The sequence below is a fragment of the Macrosteles quadrilineatus genome, unplaced genomic scaffold, assembly GCF_028750875.1.
Source record: "Macrosteles quadrilineatus isolate MER2022 unplaced genomic scaffold, UCM_ALF_1.0 Scaffold_3__2_contigs__length_128488019, whole genome shotgun sequence".
Taxonomy (NCBI): Eukaryota; Metazoa; Arthropoda; class Insecta; order Hemiptera; family Cicadellidae; genus Macrosteles; species Macrosteles quadrilineatus.
Genome location: NW_026542596.1, coordinates 38,226,979 through 38,243,222, shown reverse-complemented (window position 1 = coordinate 38,243,222; position 16,244 = coordinate 38,226,979). Strand labels below are relative to the sequence as shown.

Below are 16,244 nucleotides of genomic sequence, written 5' to 3'. Positions count from 1 at the left end.
TAGTCCTAGCAAATTTGCAATGTCCCTGGACGCCAGGTCAGTTCCCCTCACACGCACGCACACTCACCCTCACGAGCAGAGAGGATTAGGACGACCCTAGCAACCCTAGACCGGCCGTACTTTCGCTTCATTAGTTCTTTTAGATACCACTTGTTTCAATCAAAATGTAACTTATTAAAGTTGTTATTTTAAATAGAAACGGTTAATACATTTAAATTCCCCTGAAAATTACAATAAAAATGATACTGAATAACCCATGATTTACTTAAATATTCCTTCAAATAACATAACTGCAATATATTTCAGGTTTTATAAAGGCTACATTGTGTTTGATATCAATTTTCTCGTGTTGATGAGCAGAATTGATTACTGCTAACTATTTTAAGTTCAATATTTAGGCTAAGTTAAGAAATTTTACATTGGATAAAGGAAATGCCACTTATGACTAATTAACGGAGCGCGGGACAGAAAACTCCAGAATGTGGCCGGTCCTAATACCCTGTCCTTGTGTGTGTGAGGACTGAGTGTGAGTGTGTGAGCCTACCTGGCCTTCTGGGACACTCCCAAATTGCTAAAGGTATAAATAGATCTGCGGAAAGATAAATCTAAGGACCTTTTGGAAGATCTGTGGGCATCAAAGGCTCTTTGTTCACTTGATGGTGTTCAAGACACAGTTTTCTACTTCAGACTTCTCATCTCTCAATCAACCTTTTCCAGAGCTTCGAGATAAACAATCTGCCGTGAAGTTTTCTTTCCCAGGTAGATAAGTTGCCTTATAATCGAACACTAAAAGTCTTTTGATTTCCCAACACATACATTGAAAACTTGTCACATGCCCAAGTCACAAAAATGCTTCCTTTTCTATTTGTGCATAGCAAGTTTCAACATCATTCAAACTTCTGGAAAATGTAGTAAGAGATAGAGCTACCGGTAGCGACATATCAATTGCAATTAGCCAAGAGGAAGTAGGAGCCGTTAGCAATAAAGTAGACTCTTTCAGAAACAAGTTGTAATAAATGTTGCCTATTTCATAAGTATAGGGAGTGCCCGGTGTATGAAGTTTAGAGTCTTAGTTGTGGTGTCAAGGGACATTTTGTCAGGTGTTGTACAAAACAAGGACAGAAAACAATACGGGAAGTTGAGGACAACAAGGAAAACGAAACTTCAAATTTTCTCTAGGTGAAATTCTAGTTATGAAATATGGCAAAGAATGTCCTGTAGTGGAAATAGAAATCAATGAACAAATTAGGAACAGTATTTTATCTAATCATTTCAACAACTCATCTAAAAACAAAATGTAATAATAATAATAAATAATCAGTTCATCACATATGGTTAATAACACCACAAGGACATATCTCTGAGCCCTTGGACATTTAAATAGAGACTTGTTCTTGTTACCTTGCTTAAGTTTATAAAAACCCTATGTAGCCTATATATAATGGAATTTTAAAGATATTCCAGTTCTCTCATTAACTTGTATTGTTGTTTTGCCAGATTGAGTGTGAGAGCGATTCTCTATGTGAGCCAGTGTATAGAGAAGGTTCCCAGTTTGGCAACAACGTCCGGATGGTCTTAGTCCGTCCTGTCATCGGTGGAAGTTGGGGGGACATCACCGATGTTATGGCTCCTGTTGATTATAACCGGTGAGTAATGTATTAACAGTGTGTGAATAAAAGTGTATTAATTTGATCTCCGATGGTCCAGCACTTTCAATAATCCAAAATTGGTCTGAGAGGCTAATGGTCTATTTTTTAAATGCTGTTTTAAGTCATACCATGTTCATCAGAGTTTGGAGCAATTGACAAAAAGAGAAAGCACAATAAAATGTTGAATTGCGGGCTGTGGCCCCGGCTAACAGTTTCCCTTTGCCACTCTAAAATTATCCATATTTCCATTAATTTTGCAATGACAGCTGTTTTTAGAAGATGATCAATAATAGGGTGTTTTAGCGAATTTCCCATATAGGGAATAAGCTACCGTAGGTCTCATGGTAAGACCTGGACCCAGGACCGATTTAGCCTACTTTTTTGTTTTTAGGTCGCCAGAGGCCAAAAACACCATCCGTTCAAATGAATATAGCCTACATGTACACAGTCTAACCTTGGAACCTCGATATAACGAATTCCTTGATATAACAAATTTGTATAAATCCCCTGGAACTTTCCATAAGACACAATGTATATTTTACCTCTACATAACGAACAAACCATAACAATGACCTTGATTTAACGATATTTTCATGATTCCGGCTAAAATAAGACACCTCAATATAACGAATTTATCATTGTCAGAACCTCTACATATAGAATTTAAAGTCTACTTAACGAATTGTCTACGTCTTTCCCTCGATATAACAACCCCCCCCATTTTTGTTTTTGAAAAATCTGTTTCTTCATCAAATGAAATGGAAAGGTAATGCCATCGCTTGCGCTAACATTTGTCTGCTCCGTTTTACACATCTCTGTCTGCTGTCGCTGCGCGCTATGTTACATACTGAGGACTGATTTCATTGGGGTGAAAAGTAACTATGGTGAATTGTACAATTTTTGGATGAAGAGAAACCTAAGAATGAATAGAAAAACAAAAGCTAAGAGAAAGAATAGCTACATAGTTATCTTAACATTCCTTTTACGAGTGTTTCTTTAAGTTGGCTATGATTATACACTTTTATAATGACTTATCTAATATTTTTATTGTTTTGATTTTCTGTTCATATATTTCGTTGTTATTTTATCACCAGTATGGCAACCCATAAGGCTCATGTTAATTTTCAAATTCATGTTTTGTGTTTATTGTTCAGCCTAGCGCTATTTTAATTTATAAAGGGATTCTGCACATCTACAGGAAAATATCTTTCTAAAAGTAGGCTATGTGTAGATTTTCCCTGCAATGGACTTGAGCTGAAAAAAAAGTTTTTCAAGAAACATGCTTGCCTTACATATAGGACTAGCTGGCCCGACAGACGTCGTCCTGTCCTAATGTGGTTTTATGTCAAATGCTCGTTCATTTTCAAGATGAGCTTGTTCGCATGGCTCAATCACGTCCTGGTTGAAGTTTGTTCGCTACGCTCACTCACCTTAAGGTTGGAGCTTGTTCGCTGCGCTCACTTGCCTTCCGGTTAGCTATTTCGCTACGCTAACTCGCCTCCAGGTTGAAGTTCGTTCGCTACGCTCACTCACCTTTTGGTTGCAAATAAGCTGTTGTCATCAATAAAAAAATAATAATAGTGCTGCGCCCTGTTGGTAAACCTATTAACTTTTTAATGCTCTTGAACATCACAGAATCAACTTGTTTAGTTGAACCAGCTGTTAAGATTCTTTAATTCCATTTAAATATGAGTACTCAATGTTAACATGGGAAACTCCAGAGCCACTGGGGCGCAGCCCTTTTGATGGATCTGCACCAAACTTCACACAAACCATCCTTGAATAATGCTAAATAATGCCTCAAAGTTTCATTACAATCTGTCGAGAGGTTTCGTAGTCCATAAAGGACAAACAAACAAACATACAATGGATTTTATATTATATAGAAGATTAGGCCTACCTTTGTTTTTGTTGCTTGTGTTGTTGAGTAGGTACCCTAATATGTTTGTGTTACCCTAGATACATTTAATTGCCAGCTTGTGTGGTATATTCAGGGGTTTTCTTCATTTATCTTCTTGTCACTAACACCATAGTCTATATGGACAAAAATATTTATATGGGGACTCTGCTGCGTGTTTGTTGTGGGGTTGTCCGATCAACCCGATGTACAATACACAATACTACTCACCTCGTATGTGTAAATATTTACGATAACCTTAGAATTGGTTAAACAAGTTACTCTGTAGGTAACTATAATATTTTTTTAATGATTTAAAAATTTAGCGTTTTTTCCCACATTTAATTTTTTTGTGAGATTTTTGAGAGGGAATGGAGACTTTAAATTCCTACAGAAGTGAATATACTTTTTCACAAACACCTTTTGTCTAACAATACTCAATACATGTATTACTTTTAATATGTGGTTTTTTCAGAGACAAGTTGTGGTTCGGCACCAATCTACAAGACTTAGATATGGCCGAGAGCAACGTCAACGCAGACAAAGTGTGTGTGATGGATTGTCCGGAACACGAGCACTGCAGTGTGGCCACGACTGAGTGTGTTTGTGACGTGGGATACCTGCGCAACAGACAGGGCGACTGTATATCTGCTGGTCAGTTTTATGTAGCCTACTAGAGTCTGCTAATGTAAAATTGGTTCATCCTTGCTAAAACAATTTTTATAGGTAGCTGATTGGTTATAGCATTGACTATTGGACTACCTTATTCTTTTGTTGCTGACATAGTTAATGGTAAGGAAGTAGGTTTGCAAATAAATAAGTTATGGGTGAAAAACAGATTTTGTACATTTAGCATTAGCTAAGAATGCATAGCCTAACCATGAATCTGGCGGATAATATACATCAATATCACTACCTACTTCTTCAGGATCATCAACCAGCCCTTCAAAATCACTTAAATCTTCTTATAATGCACCACGTATATCACTACTTTTTATTTTTAACACTAAAAACAATGATAAACGTAAAACACATAAAACACATCAGTCATCGGTGCGAGGTTAACCAAGTTGTTTACAAATACGCACGCCATCTGTCTGCTACAATATTTTCGGAACTAAAATGAAAAGCCTCTAGAAACAGACATCAGGAGAAAGTTAAGAATCTGCTGAAAACAACGATACTGATCTCGATCCAGTTCAATCTGATTCAGTCAGTCCCAGAGCCTTCGCCGTAAACGATGTTTGTGTGTCGCAAAAGCGATGGCGGGTGTGTTGTGCGTCGATTACGCGACGCTTAACACTCGGAGGGCTATAAGTTTGCAAACAAATTGTTATGCAACTATAAAATTTAGGCTTGAGTATGCATAACAGGTAGCCTCCTACTGGTTGTCTTACAGTACCTACCTAACTTTAAAGCATAGATTTTTAAAATAAAAATATTCTAATTTCCAGTATAAGTTGTCTGTTAATTTTATTAATACACCTTAGGTCTAATTTAAATTTTTTTTAGGAAACATGACAGCTGTATCTGCCTTGCTGTTATCACCTTCAAGGGAATCTACGGAATCTCCTTCCTCTTCTAAGGTATGCTGAAAGAAGGGTATAAATAGTTTTAAGGGTTATTAGGTACCAAAGTATAAATTAAGTAAAATTTCCTTGGTTTTTGTCATCACTTTGTATTGCAATAATGTTATAAAAAGTGTTCTACTTTATGTAACAAATATTTCTTTCACTGTCCAAAATCATACTCAACATGTTTTTTACCCTCCCTTAATTCTGTCTCTAAATTAAAAATTTAATTGTGAAAATTATTTACCCAAACTTAGTCAAGTGCTAAATAATTCAATAACTGAGGTCTACATTATATTTAGTGACCTAAATACTTCACATAATTTTAGTAAATAATAACTGAACTGTGTTGACAAATATTTTTATTGCCGTTTTTAGTACGACTCAAAAAACCTTGTTAAAGAATCAATGTCATCCCTTTAACAATTTAAACCACACTCACCGTTTCACAATCACACTTACTGTTTGTTTAGTCAGTTTTAAAAGCTTCTCTGAGTAATCACAAAAGTGTTGTTATCTGTATTAAGTGTCAGCTGATAACAGGTTGTGATGTTGCTTACAGCTGTCTGTGTTTTGTTGTGTCTCCAGGTGTCTGATGGAATTGATTCCAGTTCCAAAGTTCCTGTCCAAACGCTCCATGTTTCGGTGTTGTCCAAAGTTGTTCGGTTGCCTGAAAACGGAGCAGCGTTGTCTGCATACACCATCCCAGCACAGTTATCTGGTTGGTGTTTTGTTTTGTGGATTGGGGCGCTGAAATTGTGTGTTCTTGTGTTCATGTTATAGTAAATAGGAGTTTATGGAGGGATTTCTTAATATGGATATCCTCCTTACCTAACAGAGTTTTATTCTAAATTGGATAGATATTTAAAATGTTTAAAAAGTCATTTGACTGGTAAACAATTTTTAGTTCATCTGTCTTACCTGTGGAAATTTCAGACCAGAGGCTAAAAAATTTATGATAAAATAACACAAAACTTACAACTGATATTTTGTCCTAATGTAGGACTTCTTTAGAGACCCAATTATAAATGTCAATACTCTCAGACCTAAGGACTTTATGACAAAAGGCACACGCTAACAACTAGACTTACCAGGTCTAACCTAGATTGTTAATAACTTCTAAGGGTGTTTGGTTTTCTTAACACAGTACAAAAGGCACTCATGTTTACTTGTCAAACAGCAATAAATAAAAATAATGTATGTTGTGATTTCCCTACTTTAGATTTCCCACTGCTAACTATATTAATAATATAATTTTGAAAATAACAGTTAATTGGGTTAAGTCTTTCTAACAAGTTAAAAAGGTCAACATTAATTATATAATCTGTGTTTGAATTATTCACTCGAAACCCTTTACAGAATACCATTAGAGTAAATATAACCGTAATCAGCTAAGTGAAATAAGTGCATGAACAAAATTATATACAGTGCAAAATACACAAGTAAAAATTAACATGGATTTTTTTACTTTTTAAAATAAATCATTAACTGTTTATTTATTTATCTACTATCACTGTTGATGTAGTTGTATCAATTATTGTGGAAACCTTGCTTCATATAGGCCAACTGATTTTTTACCTCAAAACCAATACAATTTTTGATTTACAGTCAGAAATGTTAGATTATTGTTACAACTCAAATACATATTTTAGTTGTTAACCCATTTTGAAGGGGGTTTCATTCAGTTTCCCATGCTGCAGGCTTTCAGATGTCTTATCTGGAATTACTTATCTGTTTCCTACTCCTATCTCTGTGGCCCTGACCTATAAAACATCATTTGCAAGTCTTACAAAAATTCACCAAGTTTTAATTTCCAGATGGAGGAAAGTACAACTACGAATGGACCTTAATTTCCCAACCAGAGGGAAGTAGCAAGGGCACGATGACAGGTAATAAAACACCTTCCTGCAGTCAATAACTTTGAAAAACTTTTTACATTATAAAAAAAGTTGTATATTTTTACTAATTTTATTATAAAGTCATTGGTCATGTCAGTATTTTCTTCACAGTATGTGGTGTAAATTGTGAACTTATATTTACTTAAAGCAACAAAACTAATTACATGACAACAGTAAAATAATTAGTCTTAATCTTGTACGCCAGTGGCGGATTTACCATAAGGCACACTAGGCACGTGCCTATGGGCGCCTGCCGTTGAGGGGTGCCCGGCCGCGGCATGTGGCGGGTGACGGGCGATGGGTGGCGCGGCGGTGGGCGCGTGGTGGTTAGGCTGCGGCGCTGCATCCACACGGGTGTTTTTTCCACGCAAAAATATAGCTTGAAAACATGCGAAAAATTAAAGTGGCATTGAAACAAATAGGTGCCCGGGTGTGTGGCATTCCCCATATCTATATATTTAATACGCGACATGAAACTTTGTGAACAATAAGGCTTTTTTGTTTTTTTAAGATTTAACCCCACATATTATATACCAAAATGTTCGTCTATGGGTGTAGAGGTGCAAACTGGCTTTAGATTTTCGAAATGTATCTTTTGAAGGGCGTGGGCTGCACTCAAAGTTCCCTCCATAAGGATAACATTGTGATTGATTTGAATGTTATTATATTCTGAAACAGATGTCAATACATTAGTAAAAGAAATCCCAGCTGTTTTGTTTGGTTTTGAAATGTAAACAGTTAGCATGTTTTTAAAAAATAATTAGAAAACTGGCAAAGAAATGTTACCTATAGGACACGACGGGAGAAAAGTTTTACATTTTATTTTAGTTTAAACATGCCAAGTACCCGACGACAAAGAAATATTGCCGGTCGGACACGGCGAGTCAACATACGGCAAGCGATGCAAAACGTAATGAGCCCAGACGAGGAGCTGGAACAGTTAGTGGCAACGTGTACTTACAAATGACAAATACAAGAACTCAGCAGCATTCACTCGGCGAGATGGCATTAAAATGTCAGAAATGTGGTGTGCTACATTTTAAAGAAGAACAAAGAGGACGAGGCGAAGGATTTTCATCCTGCTGCAATAAAGGAAAAGTGAATCTATCACCATACCAAGAAAGCTATTATATCCAGAGCCTACCAAATGGAGCAAATCATTTGATCAGAAACTACAAAGAGAACATTAGATCGTACAACTCTGCGCTCGCAATGGTCAGCACTCGAGCTAAAATTGAAGAAGATAACGGTGGAGGGCCTTTCATGTATAAGGTGAATGACACAATTCATCACTCTATTGGCACCTTACAACTGTCAGAAGGGGAGCATCCCACATATGCCCAAATTTATATCTACGACGTCAAAACCTCTGTTCAAGAAAGAATGCTAAACAAAGCTAATGGCTCTTGCAGCACTGAACTCATGCACATTTTGACTAAACATTTGGTTGATATTAATCCATTCGCGCAATTTTGCAGCATGATAAGCTCCGTCCTGCAAAATACTCCTACTTAACAGCAAAAAGAACTTAGAATGTATATAGCCAACGATCGAGCTCAAGACCAACGTTGATACAACGACATAACTTCTACTTTGCTACAATATATCATAATTTATTCGTGCGATTCACCAACATTACATATTTACTCATTCATATTTACTCATGTTGACGCTGCGTTTGTGTGTGAAAAAACGCCCGTGTGTGTGGCCGTTGCCTTAGCGGTGAAGATGACTTTAGTTCATGTCGCGAAGTGCAGACATACGACTACGAGTAGGGAGCACTGTCAGTGTGTCATTTCTAGTACCTGTGTTGTATTTCTAGTGGCAGTTATATTACAAGTAAAATTATTGTTGGCTGTTTTGAATGTTACATTTAAAATCTTTCAGTTTCAGTACAGTGAATTTTGTTGTCAACCGCCTGCAAAAATGTTGGTTAGTAAATAAGGCAATTAAGTCATTGCTCAAAATTTCGCCCATTTTATTAATTCTTGAATAAAGTAGGCTACTCATACTTTAAAGACAATATAAAATAGGCATATTTATTACTTTTTCGTAATGATACAGTGGACGTGTTAAAAACAGTCATAAATTATTTTTGTTGTGGCAGAACAATATAATATATGTTTATTTAATCTAAAATCTGAAATGTATTAATATCAGGTACAATATATTTTATTTAGGTGAAAAAAACTAAATTTTTTTGGAACCGCTTTTGATTATTTTCCTTTTTTGTCATTTTAATTTCGTAAATATGCATGTAGACATTAATAATAACTAGTGGTCATCCAGTGGTCGAAAACTCGACCAAAAAGATGTAACGTACACGTATTGAATATTGGATACTGAGGTAGACTTCCCATCTATATGAACCAGCTGTCACCATTTTTTTTTTATTAAAAAACATGTAGTTATGTGAGCAATTTACCGAAAGTCTGAAATGTATTAATAACAGGTACAATATATTTTATTTAGGTGAAAAAAACTAAATTTTTTTGGAACCGCTTTTGATTATTTTCCTTTTTTGTCATTTTAATTTCGTAAATATGCATGTAGACATTAATAATAACTAGTGGTCATCCAGTGGTTGAAAACTCGACCAAAAAGATGTAACGTACACGTATTGAATATTGGATACTGAGGTAGACTTCCCATCTATATGAACCAGCTGTCACCATTTTTTTTATTAAAAAACATGTAAGTTGTGTGAGCCATTTCCTGAAAGCGTGTCTTAAATTCTATTTTCTACCTCATTGTTGCTGACAAAGTTAATGGGTCATAACAGTTGCTATATCTCATTCAAACAGTTTGACTTGGTAAAAACTATTGTGTATTCGACAGAAATTTAATCATTTAGACCAGCGCAGTCTGTTGGTGGCTCACATCAACTACGACGAATTTAATTTAAAAAACTGGTGACAACTTAACATGGGGATGGAATGTAAAGGTTCAGGCTTCTCTATTTTCACCCCACACTGTAAATAAAACATGTGATTGGAATTTCTTCCATTTGTTTTGATTTTCTGTTTATATTTCATTGTTATTTCGTCACCAGCATAGCAACCCATAAAGCCCATGTTAAATTTTTAAAATTTCAAATTCATTTTATGTGCTTATATTTGAGCCTATTTTAATTTTCAAAGGGATTCTGCACTTCTACAGGAAAATATCTTTCTAAAGGTATGTGTAGATTTTCCCTGCGATGCACACGAGCTGAGAAAAAAGGTTTTAAAGAAACATGCTTGCCTATTGCCTATTGCCTATATAGATAGATTAGTGAAAACGAAATAAAGTTAAGTGGGGCAGATTCCACAAACTATCAAAGGAAACGCATGAGAGAGAGACTTCCTTTCCATTTTCACAAAACACAAAGGGGCGGCCGGCCGAACGGGCCTAGGGGCGGTGCCGCAGGTAAATCCACCACTGTTGTACGCCTTTGATTGGTGAAAAATACAATCAAAGGCGTATTCATAAAGTTATAGTAAAGCATGTTTGGATTCAACTCAGTCAAACTTTTTCACATAGCTTTGAAGAGTAACTCTGTTAATCAGGATTTTGATCTAATGTTGTCAAATGTAAATGTTTTCAGATAAGAACGGGGAAACACTGAAGCTAAGTAACCTAAGCGAAGGAGTTTATGAGTTCAAGGTGGCTGTATCGGGTCCTGGAGTTTACGGAGAAGCTTTCGCTAACGTCACTGTCATGCCTCGTAAGTATTGTTTGCCTGTTACTTTATGTAGTGTGTTAGTAAAATTTTGAAAAAAAAAATCTTCAAATACTAGACTGTTGAGTATGTCTCCAAACAAACAGGATTTGAATGTTTTCACAATCTTTCCTTTTGAAGAACTTTAATAAACTGTAGGCTAATTAGTTTTATTTTCGACCTCCTTAATAAAGGAAATAAACAAAAACCATGATTTTCACTTCCTTATAATCTCAAAATGAAATCTAACTTGGGTATAGAAATGCTTAATCCTTAATGCTTGATATAGTTTAAAGTTTAAACCTTATAAGTAGTATGACTTATACTGCAGTATGCACTTTTGAGAAAGAAGGAACATTTCCTTCACCAAGCAAAAAATGGTGATTTAAAAATGTTAATTAAACAAAAAATTATCTGGGTAAGTGTAAATTGATATCAGTGTTGTTTATATAATTGTTAAACACAGGCTCAGGTTATTTAAACCTTATTTGCATATTTTGTCAAACCAAACCTCAATCAATCGTTCACCGTACTCAACATAAAATTTTTGCCTAAATTAATTTTTAATATAACAATCTATAATTCACTTGTTTGTAGAAGGTTTATGTATTGTGGTTTTTTAAAATAGGCTAATTTTAATCAAAGACTTTAGTTAGTGTTAGACAGACACCCTATACAACATTTTTTTTCCCCTAACAACAATCACTCAGATACATTGCTTCGACTGGTGTAGTCCAAGTAAAATTTCAAATATTCATGTAGAAAAGAAGTAATTATCTTAAGTACTGCTTTGTTTTACCAGCTAAGAGGATCAACAAACCACCAGTGGCCATAGTGAAGCCGGCGTCCAAAACGGTAAAGCTGCCGAACACGGGAGCCGTGCTGGACGGGTCGTCTAGCTACGATGACGCAGCCATCATAGCTTGGCATTGGGAACTACAGAAAGGACCACTCGGCTACCAGCCGACTCTGCAGGACAGTCCTACGCTGGTGCTGAATAATCTCAACATCACTGGCAACTACACCTTCACGTGAGTAGCTATATAAAACATAACAGGTGTAGTTCTGTTTTGTTGCTCAAGGGTCCAGCTGATCGGAAAACTGGGAATTATAAATGTATTTCGATGACTGGGAAAAGTCTGTAAATTTTTTATGAGACTGGGAAATTTGGAATATCTAATAGCCTATGGTTGGAAAATTATTAATTAACAATGTTACGTTGGTATTTTGACTTCTTGATCTTGGAAAATGATAGATGTTGCCATGATTGCTACAATATCACCACATGACCAAAAAAAGCTTATTTGAGAGCTTTCTAATTTATTTAATTCCAACATCATTGCACATTTTTATACAGGAGGAATCAACAGTGTACATAGATCACCAAAAATATGTATGTATAAGCTAAGCTTTAATGTACGTAGAACTACAATATAAAATATATACAATAGAATGAGAAAAACAATCAAAATAACATTTAAACATCTAAGAAGAGCTGATAATTTTAACATTAGTACTAATAAATACACAATAAAACCTTTGTCAAGAATTAACTAACGGTTGTCCATCACGGACATCATGATTGTCAAGACAAGTCGGAAAAACTATTTTCTGGTTTATACTAGAAACTCCTAACAAAAATGTTTGTTTTCCTTTGAAATCTTCTTCTTGTTAACTAATCTATTACTGGAAAACTTAACTATAAACAAATATTGTATTAAGATCATAAACAACTTGTTATACAGTTGTATAAATAAATACAATTTTACACAACCAATTTGTAAATACATATTTATTCTTGGTTTGGTAATACCTTCAGCTTCAACAACACTTTTTAAAACTGTTAAAATCCATTTAACATTTTATTAGTCACCTGAGCACACAACGATAAACATAAAATCCAAACATTTTAATTTGATAATAATAGGCTTGAAGACATTTCTAATATGCCCAACACTTAAATAATTTCATCTGCTTATTATGACTTTAATATAATAAAATAATAAATAGATCCCTGTAAAAGTATAAAGAGTTCATATATTTAATGTTAAAACGTAAAACTATTAACATTTTGACTTCCAACTTTGTTTAAATTTGTTTAGAGACTAAAATTGTAACTAAAATCAGTGTTATTTATTGTATCTTTTGCCAACCCGTAAGAAATATTGAATTATTTTATGATTTGGATACTTTTAATCAAATATAATGTTTTCACTAGTATTTCTCAAGAAAATAAAACTGAATAAGATAATTACATAAATATTTAAGATTTTAATACTCCTACCGTATTTCATGCTCTCATTCTACTCTGTGAAATTCAACTCGTCTCCAAAACCTCATCCTCTCTGGAAATAGATTGGTCTCCATTGACAATTTGTTGGTTTGAATATGGAAAAACGTCGGATCAGAGTTCCCGGACTCGGTCCATGTTATATTCTCGGCAGAGTCGTCTTGAGGGTTACTGCTAACTGGGGTTGGTGTTGGGCTACCATTGGTCGCAAAGTTGGTCCATAGATCCACAATCAGCTCTGATATGTTCAAATCTTCTCCAGTCAATGGTGGAAAAGTACCGTTCTGAGTGAACAACATGAGTAACTCATCGGTGTGAATCGCTCCTCTATGTATTGGCTCTATGTGGTACATTTGTGAGTAAGTGTACCTCCCTACATGGTCGTACAAGTAGTAGTACAACGGACCTTGGTGGTGTGTAATCGCCAACTCTGTCGGCCACGCAAACCAGGTGTCTGTTGTCAATTGTTCCAGAGACATTGCTAAATCTTCCGTCGATTTGGTGTTTTCAAAATAAAACTGATAAGTTTGATTCATTATTTCATCCAAGTTTGAATACAAATCTGCAAATTGGGTCATGAACGGACCAAAGTTTTCAAAGTCGGTTTCGATGTAGTTGATTGTATTGTTCACCCGCTGATCTACCCTCCAAAGTCCTTCTTTAGCGTTCAGACCAACAAGCCACGGTTTGTGAGTGGTGAACGTTTGTGGATGTTTGGTCAAAAAAGCATGTTCGGTGTTTACTTCGACAACCGGGCGGAATAATTTATCAGATTGACCGTATTTGGATTTGAGAAGTTTTAAAAACTGTTGGAGCAAATCATTCGCTGTTTTGTCCTGTAGGCAGTTAAGCATTTCTTCTGAACTGGTACTAAAGCAGTTTAACTTGTCTGCTAGCTTTTCTGTGTCTCTTTTTGCTTTACCTTTTCCAATCAGTGCAAAACTACTTGCAGCTGTTCCACTCTGGCTGATAGCTCTAGAGAACAGTGATTGACTTGTCAGGGACATCATATGGTAATGTACAGAAGCACTGCCCGCGCTGTTACCAAATATTGTCACTTTGTCTTTGTCACCTCCGAATGATTCTACGTTGTCCCGAACCCATTGTAACGCCTTCACTTGGTCTTTCAAACCCATGTTGCCAGGAACCACTGCGTCTTCAGTACTCAAAAAGCCAAATGGTCCGAGTCTATATTGTATGATCACCAGCAAAATATCTTTCTCCATCAGGTATTCTGGGCCTGTCCAGCCTAAAGAGGAAGAACCCATGAAAAATCCTCCACCATGGATAAATACCATAACTGGGAATGAACTGGAGGAGTTTGTGCTGTGAGTGAACACATTTAGATAAAGACAATCTTCAGAACCACCCGGTTCTTTTTGCAAACATTTGTCACTTTCTTCTGTGCAATCTTTTACACCTTCCCAAGATGTCGGGGAGAGAGGAGGCATAAAACGTAGTTTTCCAATTGGAGGAGCTGCATAAGGTATTCCCAAAAAGGCACAGAATTCTCTTCCATTCCGAGATGTCATAGGTTTTCCTCTTACTAACCCATATTGAGTCGTTGTTGTGCACCTATCACTGGAAGCTGCCAGCTGGAAAATCCTCGCTGCAAAAACCGCACTCAAAATAACAGTCACTTTCATTTCAAATGTAGGCATTGGGGACGGTGATAAATTATGTACGTTTACTATTTGATATTTTTTTGTTAATGTCTTTAGATTTACTAACTCTCTACCATTGTATTCATTCACAAACACTAGTACACAGAATGGTACACTTACAACTCAAGCCTAGTGTAACATCTGTCAATCTCAGTGTTTTATGATAATGGAGTGATAATTAAGGGGTCATAGTATTGTTTAGCTTTACTTTACTGACTCGGCTGGTTTGATGTTTTGAATGCAGTTCTATCTTTGTGAGTTTATACATAGTTGATTGAGAATTCAAACTTATTGTGAAGTTTACAAACACTTGAATTTGATTGAATTTCTACCTATAATAATACTTTATTTATTGGTAGCCTGTCTAGGACAATTTAGTATCTTTAGTATTTAATTTACTAAGTGTATTAATTTAATTCCCATTTTTTTCTGCTGCTTGGATGAAATTGGCTACTCAATTGAACACTCAGATAATGTTAATTATACTTTAGAAACTTTTATTTTACAATTTCGAGGATATCCCAGCTTCATTTTAATACAATTGGAATTAAACACCGAATTCCATTATCATGTATAATCTCAATTGGACGCTAAAATACTGAATCATATGTGACTCTTGTCCGAGTGTGAAATGAACATTTGATACATTTTTCTACTACATTGGCCATTATAAGACTTGAGAAATTAAAAACCGTATGTCAAATTGGATGTTAGGAATGGATTTATTGATTCTTATAATAGTTTTTATGACACATCAGTTGGAATGCACACAAGTAGATACAAATACTCTATGTGAAACTTGGACAGATAATGGCGGATTTGGGGGTAAAGTGATGGTGTCACGGAGTGGAAAACAGTTTTGTGCATTTTTAGGAATTCCGTACGCAGCTGCACCAGTCGGAAAACTAAGATTCTTTCCTCCAGAACCAGTCCAAGCATGGGAAGGTGTTAGGAACTCAGAGGAAAGCGATGAATGTATACAAACCATCGGAAGAGGTTCTGAAGATTGCTTGTATTTGAACGTTTTCACTCAAAACTTAACTCAGGATGCAAGGACTGTAATGGTGTACATCCACGGCGGTGGTTTTAGAATTGGTTCGTCATCTACAAAAGTTCTTGGACCTCATTACTTAATGGATAAAGACATTGTGTTGGTGACGATACAATATAGACTCGGACCACTAGGATTTCTAAGCACTGAAGATGAAGTTATCCCTGGTAACATGGGGATGAAAGACCAAGTGAAAGCTTTGCAGTGGATACAAAAAAACATCAAATATTTCGGTGGCGACGAGGGAAAAGTGACATTATTCGGCAATAGTGCTGGAGGTGCTTCGGTTCATCTTCACATGCTTTCCCCCATCAGTAGAGATCTGTTCGCTAAAGGCATATCTCAAAGTGGAACAGCACTAAGTGGATTCGCACTAGCTACTAAAGGTGTTAACAAAAACATTACTAATATCATTGCCTCGAAATTGAACTGCTCAAGCTTGAACTCAAGTGAAATTATCTCTTGTTTACAAAATAAAACTGTAGACGAGATAACAACTGCTCACGCTGAGATAGTACAAACTA

At 35.8% G+C, this 16,244-nt stretch overlaps 1 protein-coding gene across 3 annotated transcripts in view; it reads left to right on the top strand.

Annotated features, from left to right (window-relative positions):
- Window positions 1-16,244, top strand: part of LOC128988720 (dyslexia-associated protein KIAA0319-like) — a 44,468-nt gene that overhangs the window by 9,510 nt on the left and 18,714 nt on the right. For all 3 annotated transcript variants that reach the window (XM_054410297.1, XM_054410299.1, XM_054410298.1), the window contains exons 3-9: window positions 1,498-1,646; window positions 4,022-4,200; window positions 5,059-5,132; window positions 5,706-5,838; window positions 6,935-7,006; window positions 10,602-10,721; window positions 11,518-11,746. In XM_054410297.1, the coding sequence (XP_054266272.1) occupies window positions 1,498-1,646; window positions 4,022-4,200; window positions 5,059-5,132; window positions 5,706-5,838; window positions 6,935-7,006; window positions 10,602-10,721; window positions 11,518-11,746 (956 nt within the window). The remainder of the gene's footprint in view (window positions 1-1,497; window positions 1,647-4,021; window positions 4,201-5,058; window positions 5,133-5,705; window positions 5,839-6,934; window positions 7,007-10,601; window positions 10,722-11,517; window positions 11,747-16,244) is intronic.